Here is a 17,729-nt window from a genome sequence, read left to right as displayed (position 1 = left end):
AGAGCCAAAGAGGGGGGAGAGAGAGCCAAAGAGGGGGGGAGGACAAAAGAGGGGGGAGAGAGAGCAAAAGAAAGGGGGGGGAGAGAGCCAAAGAGGGGAGAGAGAGAGAAAAAGAGGGGAGAGAGAGCAAAAGAGGGGAGAGAGAGAGCAAAAGAGAGGAGAGAGAGAGCGCAAAGGAGAGGGGGGAGAGAAAGCAAAAGAGAGGGGGGAGAGAAAGCAAAAGAGATGGGGGGAAGAGAGGGGGGAGAGAGCAAGGGGTGGGACCGCTGTACTGCAAAAAATGGCCCATGTACACGGGCTTTAGTACTAGTATATATATATATATATATATATGTGTGTGTATCTCTATGTTAAAGCCCTTTGCATGCCTTTTTTCTTCTTCTAACACCTGCGACCTGTTTTTCTAACATCTTTGAGCCCTTATAACTTTTTTATGCAATTTTTTTTAAATAATTTTTTTAGACAGTGTTATTATGAGTGTAACTTAAATGTATTTTTGATGTGTTTTGTGCGTAACAGTTAACCAGAGCTCTGAAGTCTCACTATCCGGATGCTCGTTAAATCCAATAGCGCTCAAACTAACACGTTTACTTTCAATTCGTAATACACAAAAACAGCTGCGATAAACCCCTTTAGCTCACACCATTTTGTAATACATAAGAAAAACGTAAATATGTAACATTCCAATGTTCTTCACAGGAAAATGTTATTTTAAATACATATTCCTATATATAGCTGTATATACCTATACCTATATATCTATTCCTAGAGATATATCGGTATAGATGACTATTTACATTAACATTATCAGATGTATATAGAAATATATATTTAATAATAAAAATTACATTTTTTCTATGTGAAGAGCATTGAAATGTAAAATATGGTTAATGTGCTTCGTGTTTTGCTTTTTAGGTCTAACGTGGTGTCAGGTTAGCTCACATGAATACAGTAATCTTAGGGTGCATTATTGAAATGTTACATTTAACATATAGAGTAGGGTTGGGTGTGTGGGTGGTGGGTTGTAAATGTTGCGGGGGGTATTGTCTTTTTTTTTTACAGGTAAAAGAGCTGATTACTTTGGGGCAATGCCCCGCAAAAAGCAATTTTAAGGGCATATTTTATTAGTGGGATTAGATTAGGTGTAATTAGTTTAAAAAACTTGTAATTATTTTAGTATTTTCTCTAATTTAGTGTTTGTTTGTTTTTCCGTAATTTAGTTTATTTAATTTAATTGTAATTAATTGTAGTTAATTTAGGTAATTTATTTAATTATAGTGTAGTGTTAGGTGTAACATAGGTAAGGTTTTATTTTACAGGTACTTTTGTATTTTTTTAACTAGGAAGTTATGAAATAGTTAATAACTATTTAATAACTATTGTACCTAGTTAAAATAAATACAAACTTGCCTGTAAAATAAAAATAAATCCTAAGCTAGCGACAATGTAACTATTAGTTATATTGTAGCTATCTTATGGTTTATTTTATAGGTAAGTATTTAGTTTTAAATAGGAATAATTTATTTAATAATAGTATTTTTATTTAGATTTATTTAAATTATATTTAAGTTAGGGGGGGTTAGGGTTAGACTTAGGTTTAGGGGTTAATAACTTTATTATAGTGGCGGCTACGCTGGGGGCGGCAGATTAGGGGTTAATAATTGTAGGTAGGTTGCAACGACATTGGGGGCAGCAGAATAGGGGTTAATAACTTTAATGTAGGTGTCGGCGATGTTGGGGGCGACAGATTAAGGGTTAATAAGTATAAGATTAGGGGTGTTTAGACTCGGGGTTCATGTTAGGTTTTTAGGTGTAGACATAAATGTGTTTCCACATAGGAATCAATGGGGCTGCGTTAGAATCTGAACGCTGCTTTTTTGCAGGTGTTAGTTTTTTTCAGCTGGCTCTGCCCCATTGATTCCTATGGGGAAATCGTGCACAAGCACGTTTTGCCAGCTTACCACTACCGCAAGCAGCGCTGGTATTGAGGTGAGATGTAGAGCTAAATTCTGCTCTACGCTCACTTTTTTGCGGCTAACGCCAGGTTTATAAAGACCCGTAATACCAGCGTTACTGTAGGTGAGCGGTAAGGAACCGACAAAAACTCGTAATCTAGCCGTATATTTCTATAATTATCTGATAATGTTAATGTAAAATAGTTATCTATACCAATATATATCTAGAGGAATAGATATACAGGTATCGGCATATACAAATATATATGTATTTAAAATAAAAAATAAAATGTTCCTGTATGTAAAGCACATAGGAATGGGAAATACTTAAAACTGTTTCTGGGTTAGTGCGCACGTGAGTGTTAGTTTTTTTTCCCTGCACTCTCCATTGAAGTTTATCGGGAGAAAAGTTAGCAAGGTTGCGATACCCGACGCAAGCGAAAAGATTACTTCTAGCAAAGTTTACGCTCAAGCGGGAGCGCTTAATAGCGCACCACTTGTAATCTAGCCCTGAATATATAATACTAAAACTCAGAATTCTGAATCTCTCTCTCGAAAAACCACACTCCCTTCTTCTCTTGCCTACTTCCTGTTTTCATTCTTGTGGTAACTGCTTCTGCATTTTTACATAAACCAGCAACAAGTACTGTACATCCAACCATATATAATATGGAACATAACAGTTGCCTGCAGCAATTGTTTATCAGTATACACCTCTAGAGGAGAAAAGCTTATAATTAGTCTTCCAAATTACAACACCTAGATTTACAGAGATTTTTTGGGTGCCAATGGGGCATATGTATCAAGCTCTGTATGGAGCTTGATGCCCCGTGTTTCTGGCGAGCCTGCAGGCTCGCCAGAAACAGCAGTTATGAAGCAGCGGTCACAAAGACCGCTGCTCCATAACCTGTCCGCCTGCTCTGAGCAGGCGGACAGACATCGCCGGAAATCAACCCGATAGAGTACTATCGGGTTGATTGACACCCCCCTGCTGGCGGCCTGTTGGCCGCAAGTCTGCAGGGGGCGGCGTTGCACCAGCAGCTCTTGTGAGCTGCTGGTGCAATGCTGAATACGGCGAGCGTATTGCTCGCTGTATTCAGCGAGGTCTGTCGGACCTGATCTGCACTGTTGGATCAGGTCCGACAGACCTTAATAACTAGAGGCCAATGTGTCTTTTGTTTGAGCCAATGTAGTTGATATTGATCCCTATAGTATTCAGTAATAACCATCTTTGAACTTTCCTTTCACTGAGCAGTCTGGATTTGGTCAAAGTGTATATTTATTGTGGACATATTTTGTGTATCCCTTATTACATGTCCTTTTGCAATATTGTATTGCAGTGGTGTGCAAGTGGTTGTCCAAGGGTCATATGGATTTTCATCCACTTTCCTTTTTAATGCATAGGGGCCTTCATGCACTTTCCTTTTTAATGCATAGGGACAGATTTATCAAGGGCCGAATGGCCCCTAATGCCCCTGTTAACGCGCGAGCCTTCAGGCTCCCCGGAAACAACAGTTATGAAGCAGCGGTCTTAATACCGCTGCTCTGTAACTGGTCTGCTCACACACAGACACAAGCACATGCACATGCACGCACGCACACTCACATACACTCGAAAGCTCGCGTGCCCTCACACACACTCTAGGGCCAATATAACTAATAAAAATACATAATAAGGTGTTCTAAGTTTAGTAATCCTTTTGTCTAACTAAACATGGTGGATGGATTGTACATTTAGGCCTAAATTTGGTTGTACAAACCTTGGGCACCTTTCTGGCCTCATTAATGGTAAATAAGGGAGTGAGTCTAAAGTACTTAAAGAACCATATGTTTTGTGGGCCCCAAGACATGTGTGAGGACAAAAATGATAAAAATGTGATTGTATGGCACATGAATCTCCTGTGCAACATGCACTCACCAAAATATGACAGTATAAGGCCTATATTTAGAAAATCTAACTAGTGTCTATAAATCCTCAAGACAACTTGGAGTTCATGTGTACAAAAGAGTCATGTATAAATATTGTTACAGCGATAATACAATAAATATACTCACATTAAGCCTTATCTAACATTATTACATGGTATGGTCCATAATAACAAACAGTGGCTGAGCATTTTATGTTTGCACTTTATGTCTCTTAACACACTAAGGCCTAGATTTGGAGTTTGGCGGTAGAAGGGCTGTTAACGCTCCGCAGGCTTTTTTCTGGCCGCACCATAAATTTAACTCTGGTATCGAGAGTTTAAACAAATGCTGCGTTAGGCTCCAAAAAAGGAGCGTAGAGCATTTTTACCGCAAATGCAACTCTCGATACCAGAGTTGCTTACGGACGCGGCCGGCCTCAAAAACGTGCTCGTGCACGATTCTCCCATAGGAAACAATGGGGCTGTTTGAGCTGAAAAAAAACCTAACACCTGCAAAAAAGCAGCGTTCAGCTCCTAACGCAGCCCCATTGTTTCCTATGGGGAAACACTTCCTACGTCTGCACCTAACACTCTAACATGTACCCCGAGTCTAAACACCCCTAACCTTACACTTATTAACCCCTAATTTGCCGCCCCCGCTATCGCTGACCCCTGCATATTATTATTAACCCCTAATCTGCCGCTCCGTACACCGCCGCAACCTACGTTATCCCTATGTACCCCTAATCTGCTGCCCCTAACACCGCCGACCCCTATATTATATTTATTAACCCCTAATCTGCCCCCCTCAACGTCGCCGCCAGCTACCTACAATTATTAACCCCAAATCTGCCGCCCCCGCTATCGCTGACACCTGCATATTTTTTTTAACCCCTAATCTGCCGCTCCGTAAACCGCCGCAACCTACGTTATCCCTATGTACCCCTAATCTGCTGCCCTAACATCGCCGACCCCTATATTATATTTATTAACCCCTAATCTGTCCCCCTCAACGTCGCCGACACCTGCCTACACTTATTAACTCCTAATCTGCCGAGCGGACCTGAGCGCTACTATAATAAAGTTATTAACCCCTAATCCGCCTCACTAACCCTATCATAAATAGTATTAACCCCTAATCTGCCCTCCCTAACATCGCCGACACCTACCTTCAATTATTAACCCCTAATCTGCCGAGCGGACCTCACCGCTACTATAATAAATGTATTAACCCCTAAAGCTAAGTCTAACCCTAATACTAACACCCCCCTAAGTTAAATATAATTTACATCTAACGAAATTAATTAACTCTTATTAAATAAATGATTCCTATTTAAAGCTAAATACTTACCTGTAAAATAAACCCTAATATAGCTACAATATAAATTATAATTATATTATAGCTATTTTAGGATTAATATTTATTTTACAGGCAACTTTTTAATTATTTTAACCAGGTACAATAGCTATTAAATAGTTAAGAACTATTTAATAGTTACCTAGTTAAAATAATAACAAATTTACCTGTAAAATAAATCCTAACCTAAGATATAATTAAACCTAACACTACCCTATCAATAAATTAATTAAATAAACTACCTACAATTACCTACAATTAACCTAACACTACACTATCAATAAATTAATTAAACACAATTCCTACAAATAAATACAATTAAATAAACTAGCTAAAGTACAAAAAATAAAAAAGAACTAAGTTACAAAAAATAATAAAATATTTACAAACATAAGAAAAATATTACAACAATTTTAAACTAATTACACCTACTCTAAGCCCCCTAATAAAATAACAAAGCCCCCCAAAATAAAAAATTCCCTACCCTATTCTAAATTAAAAAAGTTACAACCTCTTTTACCTTACCAGCCCTGAACAGGGCCCTTTGCGGGGCATGCCCCAAGGATTTCAGCTCTTTTGCCTGTAAAAAAAAACATACCATACCCCCCCCCCAACATTACAACCCACCACCCACATACCCCTAATCTAACCCAAACCCCCCTTAAATAAACCTAACACTAAGCCCCTGAAGATCTTCCTACCTTGTCTTCACCATACCAGGTTCACCGATCCGTCCTGGCTCCAACATCTTCATCCAACCCAAGCGGGGGTTGGCGATCCATCATCCGGTGCTGAAGAGGTCCAGAAGAGGCTCCAAAGTCTTCCTCCTATCCGGCAAGAAGAGGACATCCGGACCGGCAAACATCTTCTCCAAGCGGCATCTTCAATCTTCTTCCATCCGGTGCGGAGCGGGTCCATCTTGAAGCAGGCGACGCGGATCCATCCTCTTCTTCCGTTGTCTCCCGACGAATGACGGTTCCTTTAAGGGACGTCATCCAAGATGGCGTCCCTCGAATTCCGATTGGCTGATAGGATTCTATCAGCCAATTGGAATTAAGGTAGGAATTTTCTGATTGGCTGATGGAATCAGCCAATCAGAATCAAGTTCAATCCGATTGGCTGATCCAATCAGCCAATCAGATTGAGCTCGCATTCTATTGGCTGTTCCGATCAGCCAATAGAATGCGAGCTCAATCTGATTGGCTGATCGGATCAGCCAATCGGATTGAACTTGATTCTGATTGGCTGATTCCATCAGCCAATCAGAAAATTCCTACCTTAATTCCGATTGGCTGATAGAATCCTATCAGCCAATCGGAATTCGAGGGACGCCATCTTGGATGACGTCCCTTAAAGGAACCGTCATTCGTCGGGAGACAACGGAAGAAGAGGATGGATCCGCGTCGCCTGCTTCAAGATGGACCCGCTCCGCACCGGATGGAAGAAGATTGAAGATGCCGCTTGGAGAAGATGTTTGCCGGTCCGGATGTCCTCTTCTTGCCGGATAGGAGGAAGACTTTGGAGCCTCTTCTGGACCTCTTCAGCACCGGATGATGGATCGCCAACCCCCGCTTGGGTTGGATGAAGATGTTGGAGCCAGGACGGATCGGTGAACCTGGTATGGTGAAGACAAGGTAGGAAGATCTTCAGGGGCTTAGTGTTAGGTTTATTTAAGGGGGGTTTGGGTTAGATTAGGGGTATGTGGGTGGTGGGTTGTAATGTTGGGGGGGGGTATGGTATGTTTTTTTTTACAGGCAAAAGAGCTGAAATCCTTGGGGCATGCCCCGCAAAGGGCCCTGTTCAGGGCTGGTAAGGTAAAAGAGCTTGTAACTTTTTTAATTTAGAATAGGGTAGGGAATTTTTTATTTTGGGGGGCTTTGTTATTTTATTAGGGGGCTTAGAGTAGGTGTAATTAGTTTAAAATTGTTGTAATATTTTTCTTATGTTTGTAAATATTTTATTATTTTTTGTAACTTAGTTCTTTTTTATTTTTTGTACTTTAGCTAGTTTATTTAATTGTATTTATTTGTAGGAATTGTGTTTAATTAATTTATTGATAGTGTAGTGTTAGGTTAATTGTAGGTAATTGTAGGTAGTTTATTTAATTAATTTATTGATAGGGTAGTGTTAGGTTTAATTATATCTTAGGTTAGGATTTATTTTACAGGTAAATTTGTTATTATTTTAACTAGGTAACTATTAAATAGTTCTTAACTATTTAATAGCTATTGTACCTGGTTAAAATAATTAAAAAGTTGCCTGTAAAATAAATATTAATCCTAAAATAGCTATAATATAATTATAATTTATATTGTAGCTATATTAGGATTTATTTTACAGGTAAGTATTTAGCTTTAAATAGGAATCATTTATTTAATAAGAGTTAATTAATTTCGTTAGATGTAAATTATATTTAACTTAGGGGGGTGTTAGTGTTAGGGTTAGACTTAGCTTTAGGGGTTAATCAATTTATTAGAATAGCGGTGAGCTCCGGTCGTCAGATTAGGGGTTAATAATTGAAGGTAGGTGTCGGCGATGTTAGGGAGGGCAGATTAGGGGTTAATACTATTTATGATAGGGTTAGTGAGGCGGGTTAGGGGTTAATAACTTTATTATAGTAGCGCTCAGGTCCGCTCGGCAGATTAGGGGTTAATAAGTGTAGGCAGGTGTCGGCGACGTTGAGGGGGGCAGATTAGGGGTTAATAAATATAATATAGGGGTCGGCGGTGTTAGGGGTAGCAGATTAGGGGTACATAGGGATAACGTAGGTGGCGGCGCTTTGCGGTCGGAAGATTAGGGGTTAATTATTTTAAGTAGCTGGCGGCGACGTTGTGGGGGGCAGGTTAGGGGTTAATAAATGTAATACAGGGGTCGGCGGGGTTAGGGGCAGCAGATTAGGGGTACATAAGTATAACGTAGGTGGCGGTCGGCAGATTAGGGGTTAAAAATTTTAATCGAGTGGCGGCGATGTGGGGGGAGCTCGGTTTAGGGGTACATAGGTAGTTTATGGGTGTTAGTGTACTTTAGGGTACAGTAGTTAAGAGCTTTATGAACCGGCGTTAGCCAGAAAGCTCTTAACTCCTGCTATTTTCAGGCGGCTGGAATTTTGTCGTTAGAGCTCTAACGCTCACTTCAGAAACGACTCTAAATACCGGCGTTAGGAAGATCCCATTGAAAAGATAGGATACGCAAATGGCGTAGGGGGATCTGCGGTATGGAAAAGTCGCGGCTGAAAAGTGAGCGTTAGACCCTTTAATCACTGACTCCAAATACCAGCGGGCGGCCAAAACCAGCGTTAGGAGCCTCTAACGCTGGTTTTGACGGCTACCGCCGAACTCCAAATCTAGGCCTAATATTGTAATTTATTCACCCTAAAGTCAGCCATTCTCTGTGTGATTTGTTGTGTCAATTGTAAGCATTCTTCTTCTGCTGAACCACAGTTGGCTTTTCACCTCATATATGGGGTGGAGCTTTCTTGTCCCAGGGTCTGGAAAAGTGACTTGAGAGTCAGTGAAAACCGTTGTAGTACTGGGTAATGAGGCCCCTGTGATCGAAAGGCTGCACGGCAGCGAAAATTACTAAAGGGATCCGATGCAATGTCGAGAATGCCAGCAAAATGTTCAAAAGTGACAACATTACTGTTTAAAGGCAGCATTGCAGAGGGGCGTTTTACTATACATCCCAATGGGTGGCGATGCTGGCAAAATATTCCAAGCAGCAACCACATTGGCGATATAAAGTAAAGGATCACTATATAAATATATAGCACCGAGCCTAATAAATATACCTATGTAACCCTAAAATGACATACCCCACCACTGCAAACTAACCCTACACTAACTAACCCCTAAACTGCCAATAGCCCACCACAATAAACTTCCTAACCTATTAACCCCTAAACCATAAATAGCCCACCATAATCAACTTCCTAACTTATTAACACCTAAACCGCCAATAGCCCACTGTAAACACCTCCTACACTACTTAACCCATATACTGCCAATAGCCCACCGCAATAACCCCTACACTACTTAACCCCTATACTGCTAATACCTCCTAACCTATTAAGCCCTATACCACAACAACCAACCAATGCAAACTAAACTACCCCTAAACTATTTAAATACTGTACCTAACACCTAACCACACCAACACTAAGCTAAAACCCCCTAAGTTACAAAAAAGAAAAAACAATAAATTTACAAAAAAATAACAAAACCTAACATTACAGAAAAAAAACCCACTACCAAAAATAAAAAAAACACAGTTATGCCTATACTAAAACTAAGGCTCCCTTTAAAAAAAAAAACAAAAAAAAAAAAACCACAGTTATGCCTATACTAAAACTAAGGCTTCCTTTAAAAAAACCCATACAAAATAAAAAAAACCTTAACTAACACTAAAAGTTACTATAACAATAGCCCTTAGAAGGGCTTTTGTAGGACATTGCCCAAAAGTGACAGCTCTTTTTCAAATAAATACTACGATTCCATTCTACAATAAAAGTAACCCATTCCCCCCAAAAAGGCATAATCTTAAAAAAACTTAACTAAAAATGAACCCTATCTTAAAAAAATATTGCCCTGAAAAGTTAATTTAGATGGACATTGCCCTTAGAAGGGCATTTGGTAGGGCAGTGCCACCAGCTCTTTTGCTGCCCAAAAAAATAAAACCCTAATCTCAAAATAAAGATTGCCCTTAAAAGGTCATTTGGTAGAGCATTGCCGTAAAGTGTTTCAGCACTTTTAGGGAAAAAAAATCCTAAACTAAAAAAAAAAATCCATCTTCTGCCTTCTTCCATCCGAGCCTTTTCCATTTGATCTTTCTTCATGCGGTCCCTGCAGCACACTGAAGCATGAATGGTTCCTAATATAGGGATGCTCTTGCATTTATATTGGCTGATTTTTTTCATTCTTTGTCCAATCAAACTTTTACACATATATTTTTATGTGTTTTCTGCAACTTTTTGTCTTGTAAAACAGTTAACCAGAGCTCTGAATCGCGCTAACCAGACAAACGTTGAATTCAATTGTGCTCAATTGTTCATTTGGAAGTATATATATATATATATGTGTGTGTGTGTGTGTGTGTGTACTATATAAATATATATATATATATGTGTGTGTGTGTATATAATTTATATATATATATATATATATATATATATATATATATGTGTGTGTATATAATGTGTATATATATATATATATTTCTCTTGTAAGGTGTATCCAGTCCACGGATCATCCATTACTTGTGGGATATTCTCATTCCCAACAGGAAGTTGCAAGAGGACACCCACAGCAGAGCTGTAATATAGCTCCTCCCCTAACTGTCATAGCCAGTCATTCTCTTGCAACTCTCAACAAGCTAGGACGTTGTAGGAGAGAGTGGTTAAATATAGCTAGTTTATTTTCTTCAATCAAAAGTTTGTTATTTTTAAATAGTACCTGAGTTGTGCTATTTTATCTCAGGCAGTAAATAGAAGAAGAATCTGCCTGAGGTTTCTATGATCTTAGCAGGTTGTAACTAAGATCCATTGCTATTCTCACATATGTCTGAGGGGATTACACAGATGAGGTAACTTCAGCGAGAGAATGGCGTGCAGTTTATTCTGCTATCAGGTATGTGCAGTTATAATTTTTTCTAGAGATGGAAAACACTAGGAAATGCTGCTGATACCGGATTAATGTAAGTTAAGCCTGAATACAGTGATTTAATAACGACTGGTATCATGCTTACTCCCAGGGGTAATACCCTTATGATATTTACAATATAAAACGTTTGCTGGCATGTTTAATCGTTTTTATATATGCTTTGGTGATAAAACTTTATTGGGGCCTAGTTTTTTCCACATGGCTGGCTTAAATTTTGACTAGAAACAATTTCCACTGTTGTAGTATAAAAGTTACAGTTGGTGCAGTTAAAATTACAAACTGTGACATCCAGCTTCCCTCAAAGGCCCTCTGAATGCTATAGGACATCTCTAAAGGGCCCAAAGGCTTTCCAAAGTCGTTTATTGGGGAAGGTAGGGCCACAGCTTGCTGTGGCAGTTGGTTGTGACTGTTAAAAAACGTCTATTTCGTTTTTTTGATCCGTTTTTTTGAACTAAGGGGTTAATCATCAATTTGCAAGTGGGTGCAATGCTCTGTTAGCCTATTATACACACTGTAAAAATTTCGTTTGATTTACTGCATTTTTTCACTGTTTTTCAAATTCTGACAAAATTTGTTTCTCTTAAAGGCACAGTACCGTTTTTTATATTTGCTTGTTAACTTGATTTAAAGTGTTTTCCAAGCTTGCTAGTCTCATTGTTATTCTGTATAAACATGTCTGACATAGAAGAAACTCCTTGTTTATTATGTTTAAAAGCCATGGTGGAACCCCCTCTTAGAATGTGTATGTACTGATTTCATTTTATGCAATAAAGATCATTTTCTGTCTTTAAAAAAATGTATCACCAGAGGAATCTGACGAGGGGGAAGTTATGCCGACTAACTTTCCCCACGTGTCAGACCCTTTGACTCCCGCTTAAGGGACTCATGCTCAAATGGCGCCAAGTACATCTAGGGCGCCCATAGCGTTTACTTTACAAGACATGGCGGCAGTCATGGATAATGCACTGTCAGCGGTATTAGCCAGACTACCTGAACTTAGAGGTAAGCGAGATAGCTCTGGGGTGAGACAAAATGCAGAGCATACTGACGCTTTAAGAACCATGTCTGATACTGCCTCACAATATGCAGAAGCTGAGGAAAGAGAGCTTCAGTCAGTGGGTGATGTTAATGACTCAGGAAAGATACCTGATTCTAATATTTCTACATTTAAATTTAAGCTTGAACACCTCCACGTGTTGCTTAGGGTGGTTTTAGCTGCTCTGAATGACTGTGATACCATTGCAGTGCCAGAGAAATTGTGTAGACTGGATAAATACTTTGCAGTGCCGGTGTGTACTGATGTTTTTCCAAATACCTAAAAGGTTTACAGAAATTATTAATAAGGAATGGGATAGACCAGGTGTGCCGTTCTCTTCCCCTCCTATTTTTAGAAAAATGTTTCCAATAGATGCCACCACATGGGACTTATGGCAGACAGTCCCTAAGGTGGAGGGAGCAGTTTCTACTCTAGTAAAGCATACTACTATCCCTGTCGAGGACAGTTGTGTTTTTTTTTTTAGATCCAATGGATAAAAATTAGAGGTTACCTTAAGAAAATATTTATTCAACAAGGTTTTATCCTACAGCCCCTTGCATGCATTGCCCCTGTCACTGCTGCTGCGGCGTACTGGTTTGAGTCTCTGGAAGAGGCTTTACAGGTAGCGACTCCATTGGATGACATACTTGGCAAACTTAGAGCACTTAAGCTAGCCAATTCTTTTATTCTGATGCCATTGTTCATTTGACTAAACTAACGGCTAAGAATTCTGGTTTTGCTATACAGGCGCGCAGAGCGCTATGGCTTAGATCATGGTCAGCTGACGTGACTTCAAAATCTAAGCTACTTAACATTCCCTTCAAGGGGCAGACCCAATTCGGGCCTGGTTGAAGGAGATTATTGCTGATATCACTGGAGGAAAAGGTCATGCCCTTCCTCAGGACAGGTCCAAATCTAGGGCCAAACAGTCTAATTTTCGTGCCTTTCAAAACTTCAAGGCAGGTGCGGCATCAACTTCCTCTAATAATAAACAAGAGGGAATTTTTGCTCAATCCAAGATGGTCTGGAGACCAAACCAGACATGGAAAAAAGGTAAGCAGGTAAAAAAGCCTGCTGCTGCCTCTAAGACAGCATGAAGGAACGGCCCCCTATCCGGGAACGGATCTAGTAGGGGGCAGACTTTCACTCTTTGCCCAGGTGTGGGCAAGAGATGTTCAGGATCCCTGGGCGTTGGAAATTATATCCCAGGGATATCTTCTGGACTTCAAAGCTTCCCCCCCAAAAGGGAGATTTCACCTTTCACAATTATCTGCACACCAGATAAAGAGAGAGGCATTCTTACACTGTGTACGAGTCCTCCTAGTTATGGGAGTGATCCATTCAGTTCCAAAGGAGGAACAGGGACAGGGTTTTTACTCAAATCTGTTTGTGGTTCCCAAAAAAGAGGGAACCTTTAGACCAATTTTGGATCTAAAGATCTTAAACAAATTCCTCAAAGTTCCGTCGTTCAAGATGGAAACTATTCGTACCATCCTACCACTGATCCAGGAGGGTCAATATATGACTACAGTGGATCTAAAGGATGCTTATCTTCACATTCCGATACACAAAGATCATCATCGGTTTCTCAGGTTTGCCTTTTAAGACAGGCATTACCAGTTGTAGCTCTTCCCTTGGGATTAGCTACAGCCCCAAGAATCTTTACAAAGGTTCTAGGGTCACTTATGGCGGTCCTAAGGCCGCGGGGCATAGCAGTAGCCCCTTATTTAGACGACATCCTGATACAGGCAACAAACTTCCAAATTGCCAAGTCTCATACGGACGTAGTACTGGCATTTCTGTGGTCGCATGGGTGGAAAGTGAACGAGGAAAAGAGTTCTCTATCCCCACTCACAAGAGTTTCCTTTCTAGGGACTCTGATAGATTCTGCAGAAATGAAAATTCACCTGACGGAGTCCAGGTTATCAAAGCTTCTAAATTCCTGCCGGGTTCTTCATTCCATTCCGCGCCCTTCGGTGGTTCAGTGTATGGAAGTAATCGGCTTAATGGTAGCGGCAATGGACATAGTGCCGTTTGCACGCTTACATCTCAGATCGCTGCAACTATGCATGCTCAGTCAGTGGAGCGGGGATTACACAGATTTGTCCCCTCAACTGAATCTGGACCAAGAGACCAGGGATTCTCTTCTCTGGTGGCTATCTCGGGTCCATCTGTCCAAAGGTATGACCTTTCGCAGGCCAGATTGGACATTTGTTACGACAGATGCCAGCCTTCTAGGTTGGGGTGCAGTCTGGAACTCCCTGAAGGCTCAGGGATCGTGGACTCAGGAGGAGTCTCTCCTTCCATTAAATATTCTGGAACTAAGAGCGATATTCAAGGCTCTTCAGGCTTGGCCTCAGTTAGCAACTCTGAGGTACATCAGATTTCAGTCGGACAACATCACGACTGTAGCTTACATCAACCATCAAGGGGGAACGAGAAGTTCCCTAGAGATGTTAGAAGTTTCAAAAATAATTCGCTGGGCAGAGATTCACTCTTGTCACCTATCAGCTATCCATATCCCAGGTGTAGAGCACTGGGAGGCGGATTTTCTAAGTCGTCAGACTTTTCATCCGGGAGAGTGGGAACTCCATCCGGAGGCATTTGCACAACTGATTTATCATTGGGGCAAACCAGAACTGGATCTCATGGCGTCTCGCCAGAACGCCAAGCTTCCGTGTTACGGATCCAGGTCCAGGGATCCCAAGGCGACACTGATAGATGCTCTAGCAGCGCCCTGGTCTTTCCACCTGGCTTATGTGTTTCCACCGTTTCCTCTGCTCCCTCGACTAATTGCCAAGATCAAGCAGGAGAGAGCATCGGTGATTCTGATAGCACCTGCATAGCCACGCAAGACCTGGTATGCAGATCTAGTGGACATGTCATCCTTTCCACCATGGTCTCTGCCTCTGAAATAGGACCTTCTACTTCAGGGTCCTTTCAACCATCCAAATCTAATTTCTCTGAGGCTGACTGCCTGGAGATTGAACGCTTGATTTTATCAAAGCGTGGCTTCTCCGAGTCAGTTATTGATACCTTAAGACAGGCACGAAAGCCTGTCACCAGGAAAATTTACCATAAGGTATGGCGTAGATATCTTTATTGTTGTGAATCCAAGGGTTACTCATGTAGTAAGGTCAGGATTGCTAGGATATTATCTTTTCTCCAAGAAGGTTTGGAAAAAGGATTGTCAGCTAGTTAAGCGTCTGGCAGATGTTCCAGACGTTCAGGCATTTTGTCAGGCTTTAGTTAGAATCAAGCCTGTGTTTAAACCTGTTGCTCCACCATGGAGCTTAAACTTGGTTCTTAAGGTTCTTCAAGGAGTTCCGTTTGAACCTCTTCATTCCATAGATATCAAGCTTTTATCTTGGAAAGTTCTTTTTTTTTGGTAGCTATTTCCTCGGCTCGTAGAGTCTCTGAGCTATCTGCCTTACAATGTGATTCTCCTTATCTGATTTTTCAATAGAATAAGGTAGTCCTGCGTACCAAACCTGGGTTCTTACCTAAGGTGGTATCTAACAAGAATATCAATCAAGAGATTGTTGTTCCATCCTTGTGTTACACAAATTGGACGTGGTCCGTGCTTTAAAGTTTTACTTACAAGCTACTAAAGATTTTTGTCAAACATCTGCTTTGTTTGTTGTCTACTCTGGACAGAGGAGAGGTCAAAAGGCTTCGGCAACCTCTTTTTCTTTTTGACTAAGAAGCTTAATCCGCTTAGCCTATGAGACTGCTGGACAGCAACCTCCTGAAAGGATTACAGCTCATTCCACTAGAGCTGTGGCTTCCACTTGGGCCTTTAAAAATGAGGCTTCTTTTGATCAGATTTGCAAGGCGACGACTTGGTCTTCGCTTCATATTTTTTCAAAATTTTACAAATGTTATACTTTTGCTTCTTCGGAGGCTATATTTGGGAGAAAGGTTTTACGGGCAGTGGTTCCTTCCATTTAAGTTCCTGCCTTGTCCCTCCCTTCATCCGTGTACTTTAGCTTTGGTATTGGTATCCCACAAGTAATGGATGATCCGTGGACTGGATACACCTTACAAGAGAAAACACAATTTATGCTTACCTGATAAATTTATTTCTCTTGTGGTGTATTCAGTCCACGGCCCGCCCTGTCATTTTAAGGCAGGTAATTTTTAAATTTAAACTACAGTAACCACTGCACCCTATGGTTCCTCCTTTCTTGGCTTGTTTTCGGTCGAATGACTGGCTATGACAGTTAGGGGAGGAGCTATATTACAGCTCTGCTGTGGGTGTCCTCTTGCAACTTCCTGTTGGGAATGAGAATATCCCACAAGTAATGGATGATCCGTGGACTGGATACACCACAAGAGAAATAAATTTATCAGGTAAGCATAAATTGTGTTATATATATATATATATATATATATATATATAATATTGCAAACTCACACTCAGTCATGTGTAGAGTGAATAGTTACAATTATCTGTGTATTGATGCCTTTTTATTTCTCTGTCATTTGGTATCACAGGAGGTCATAGCTATGATTCAGACCATGTTGTGGTGTGGAACACTACAGAAGACAGACTCACCCAGCACTGGGACCTTGAGGTGTTCTGAGAAGGACATAATGAACATTCACTGTGTGTCAGAGAACAATGGACTATTTTTTTCATGCACTGACTCTAAATTTGCGTATCCAGCTGCTTTCCTTTTTTTTATTCACACTCTGATGCAACGGGACCTGTATATAGCACACCCATACAAAGTACCTCAAGAGATGACCTATTTACAGTATTCCTGCTGTAGAAGTTGAAGACTTAAAAACTGGTGTGAGAAAAGTACTTTTTTGTGATTACTCAAGAGGAAATAGTTCTTCTCAATCACCTAAGTAGCCTGTTGGATTGGTACCTTCACTCACCCTATTTATGAGTATTCCAAACACAAAATGTGAACTCTCAAACAAGGTGAAATCGGCAAATCTTCATATAGTGTTAATGTGTACATCTGAGTTTCAATCTCAGATACAGGATTAAATGTATTTATATTTATATATATTTTTATACAAATTCCCTGATCTTCATCTTTTCTATTTCACAGTTTCTTGGTGGTTTTGTACATAGTATATTTGTGGGACTTATTAAATATGGTCAGACACGCAGTTACGGCTCTCAAGTTTCATTTTAGTTGCAAGGTCAAAAATTGAGGGACATTTACAACTTTTTGAGGGGTTTTGTTGGTCATTTTGAAAATCTCATTGGGTAACTTTGCTCATTTATTTGCAGACTTCCTTTTTAAGAGACACCAAACCAAAACATTTATTTAGCAGCAAAGTGTTTATTCAGGTTCATCAGCGGCAGATAGCAAAGATATACATGTGGGATACCAGATCAATACATGTATAGGTTTACATATAATACATAACAGTTTATATACCATTTTGTCATTATGTAAATAAATAAATAAATAACCAAAAAGTGTACATGATAAACCTTTTATAGTTAACCATCACATGTTCCACTAGTTAGTAGGTTAAAAAGGTTATCTATCGAACCCTTAATTCTGATTAAGGTTTTATAAGGATCAGAATATATTGATCATTTTACCCCATTGTGACAAGACAGCAGAGATAATTGGTCTTTGGGTACAATAGTTGAACAGTTGCGCTAATGTATAGTCACAGTTGAAATTATGAAAAGCAATTATAAGAGCCGTGTCATACAGATTAGAGGTAATCCATTTGTCATTAATGATAGTACCAACATCATGTGTTGCTTAGCTCTTGATTGGCAATGAGGTAGACAAATAACAGGTGTTGGTACATCCTAACTCATTCTGTAACCCTTGTATCCAT

General features: G+C 40.1%; 1 protein-coding gene across 2 annotated transcripts in view; it reads left to right on the top strand.

Moving 5' to 3' along the window:
- Positions 1-17,036, top strand: part of CRYBG2 (crystallin beta-gamma domain containing 2) — a 298,904-nt gene extending 281,868 nt beyond the window's left edge. For both annotated transcript variants that reach the window (XM_053706977.1, XM_053706978.1), the window contains one exon: positions 16,407-17,036. In XM_053706977.1, the coding sequence (XP_053562952.1) occupies positions 16,407-16,495 (89 nt within the window). In that variant the 3' untranslated portion in view covers positions 16,496-17,036. The remainder of the gene's footprint in view (positions 1-16,406) is intronic.
- Positions 17,037-17,729: the final 693 nt, after the last annotated feature.

Source organism: Bombina bombina, chromosome 3 (assembly GCF_027579735.1).
Source record: "Bombina bombina isolate aBomBom1 chromosome 3, aBomBom1.pri, whole genome shotgun sequence".
Lineage (NCBI taxonomy): Eukaryota > Metazoa > Chordata > Amphibia > Anura > Bombinatoridae > Bombina > Bombina bombina.
Note: the sequence above shows the minus strand (reverse complement) of the source record. Positions and strands in the feature narration are given on the sequence as shown.